This window comes from Denticeps clupeoides, chromosome 11, assembly GCF_900700375.1.
Source record: "Denticeps clupeoides chromosome 11, fDenClu1.1, whole genome shotgun sequence".
NCBI classification, from domain to species: domain Eukaryota; kingdom Metazoa; phylum Chordata; class Actinopteri; order Clupeiformes; family Denticipitidae; genus Denticeps; species Denticeps clupeoides.
The window spans coordinates 8,881,065-8,883,723 of record NC_041717.1 but is presented as its reverse complement, the minus strand read 5'-3'; the positions used below and the strand labels follow the sequence as shown (position 1 = coordinate 8,883,723).

General features: G+C 35.1%; 1 protein-coding gene across 1 annotated transcript in view; it reads right to left on the bottom strand.

The window, feature by feature from the left end:
• Positions 1-361: 361 nt before the first annotated feature.
• Positions 362-2,659, bottom strand: part of galnt9 (polypeptide N-acetylgalactosaminyltransferase 9) — a 51,425-nt gene continuing 49,127 nt past the window's right edge. Inside the window, exons 10-11 of the mRNA XM_028996148.1 lie at positions 2,159-2,326; positions 362-1,317 (exon numbers count right to left, since the gene is read on the bottom strand). Of these exons, the coding sequence (XP_028851981.1) occupies positions 1,171-1,317; positions 2,159-2,326 (315 nt within the window). The 3' untranslated portion in view covers positions 362-1,170. The remainder of the gene's footprint in view (positions 1,318-2,158; positions 2,327-2,659) is intronic.

Sequence of the window (2,659 nt, the reverse complement as noted above, 5' to 3'; positions counted from 1 at the left end):
CCTCCATGGGTTGATAAATTTGATTTCCATTGATAATTTTGGTGTAATTTTGTTGCCAGCCTATTCAACGATGTAAATAACAAAGTATTTAATAAGAATATTATTGTGTTCCCTTAATTTTTTGAGGAGTCTATTATGTGAAAGTTTGGGATAAAAATAAAATTAATGTTGTTGTTGAGATGTTGATATCTCTCTCTGTCTCTCTCTCAACATTTATGGAATATGGAGGCAGTGCAGAGGCTCTTCATGTGGCTTTGCCTTCCAGTGCCCATTAATGCTCCATCAAATCAAAATAGTGCAAATCACAGTCACAAGAACACTGTCACAATGTGACAGTGTCACATTTGCTTAAGCAAAACCATCAAAAAAAACTTTCCTTTTATTGTCATAATTATTACTGAAGTACTGATAACAGTTTACAACATAATACTATTATAAGACATCTTTACACATGTTTACACTTTCATTAATTTAAAATTATTATACATGCTTAGGGACCAACTGCTCCCTACTCAGATGTAGCATAATGACAGAAAAAAGGCACGTGATTCCTTTTTGTGAGCTCATGATCCAGTTGTTCAGTTGTGCATAAGCTGTACAGTCAACAGAGAAATGAGGATTTTAAAAAGGCTAGTCTGCAGTGTCCGGAGAGTCATGTTTCTCGATTCAGGTTGTGTTAGCACTTGGGATATGCATCTTAAGTCTCTATCAAGGATAGTTGCCTATCCACAGCATTTCACAGTCTGTAGGATTCAGAATCGATATGTCAGTCCTTGAACAATTCACCTTTGAAATTGGTGATATTCATATTTTTTACATTGTTCAACCTTAAAGTGATTGCTCTTACCATAATTGCCTATTTAAGTCTTCTCAACAATGTACAACACTATAAAATAAAATGTAAAAAATCCATTATTCCATGTGTCAGAAAAGTAAAATTACTGCAAACAGTGTTGATTGCATCATGTTCATTATTATTGAGCCCTCCCGCAAGCCTGAAAACAAATTGATCATGTTTCATATTAATACTTGGCCTGCTGAGTCTGAGGTGGGCCAGACACATTCTTCATTTGTATTTGCCATTCATGGAGTCCATTATTTTCATAAAAAAAATGTTGCAAAAATGTTTTTTTAAATAAATAAAATCCAAATCCCAGAAAGCATTGCTTCTCAGTGTCTCGGATGTTTAATCCAGTTTCGAATCATCCACTTCTGTCCAGTGCATCGTTGAACCACAAGCCGCAACCCAAAGTTAGCATCTTTTGACATCTCCACCTCTAGACAGCGTCCAGTGTCTCTGCTGATGATGGGGCCATTCTGAAAAATAGCATAATCACAATCACATTTCTCTCATTTTCATTTCTGTAAACTTTACTTAATTTTTTTACTTTAAACTTTACCTTTACTTTTAGCAACATATAAACATGGACAACAGTGATGAAAGGTAATTATGTGATCAGAGTGGCCATTAATAATGAAAAAGTAATATAAAAAGTATGCCTTCCACTGCAAATTTTAGCTAATTAAGAAATAATATGCAAGAAAGAGTGCTATACTGCAGATCAGCACTCCAGTGTAAATAGCTAATTGCACTCAAGGGTATTATTATGATTATAGTCCAGACTATCCTTTAATATTAGAAACATTTAATATTTCAATCCAGAAATAAAAAAAAATGCTGTCTTAATGATGCAATGTCATAGATTGATGCCTCAAGATGATATTATTATTGCACAATTTTGTATGATATCCCTTGTGATACTAATGACATATTTGAACAATCAGATTTATGTACTAGGTCATGCTAGGTACCTAGATTATAGGTTTTCTCCGTTTCATCCATTCAGTTTCATATTTTGCCTCCATATTAGAATGTGGTTACAGTATTAAATAGATTAGGACCCTTTCAATGCAAAATACATGTTTAGTAACAAATTATTAATAAAGTCTTTATAATGGTAAAATAATAATACATTTTATTTATACTGCATTTTACATTGTTTAAATCTCAAAGTGCCAACAGAATAAAAATAAAATAAAAATTTCCTACACAAAGCAATTCTACCCTTGTTTTCAAATGTATATTAATAAATGTGTATATGTATATTTGATTTTTTCCACCTCATCAAGTGGTGTCAGCCATGATGGTGTCTTTTACCTGTGTGAAATCCCACAGCCGTTGAGATGATCTAGAAACCGTGTCACATTTCTTCAGGCTTGGGATGCGACTTCGGCCATCGTCCACCAGACACTTTGTGTCCGGCAGGAAAGTCGTGGAGCCCAGGGGTCCGAGCTGCAGAAGTCCTTCTGTGGAGTACCTGGCCAGCTACAAGAGAAACAGCACAACCAGCGGTAAAAGGGCAAAAGTTATGATCATGGTCCGATCATGAATGGTCTTGACTGACACCAACATCATGTTCACAAAAACATTATGTGTATCGCTGCATTCTGCTTGTATGCAAAGCCATGCATACTAACTAGAGAAACACGGGTAATGAAGATGACTCGTAAATGAAGGGTTGCAGGTTCAGGATCCTGAACCTGCACAAATGTATGACACATTTTGTTGTGTGCACTGTGTATCACAATGACAGATAACTTTCATAGCTTGTGAGAGTACATGTGACAATAAAGACTTACTGAATGAAAGTGAAGTGAT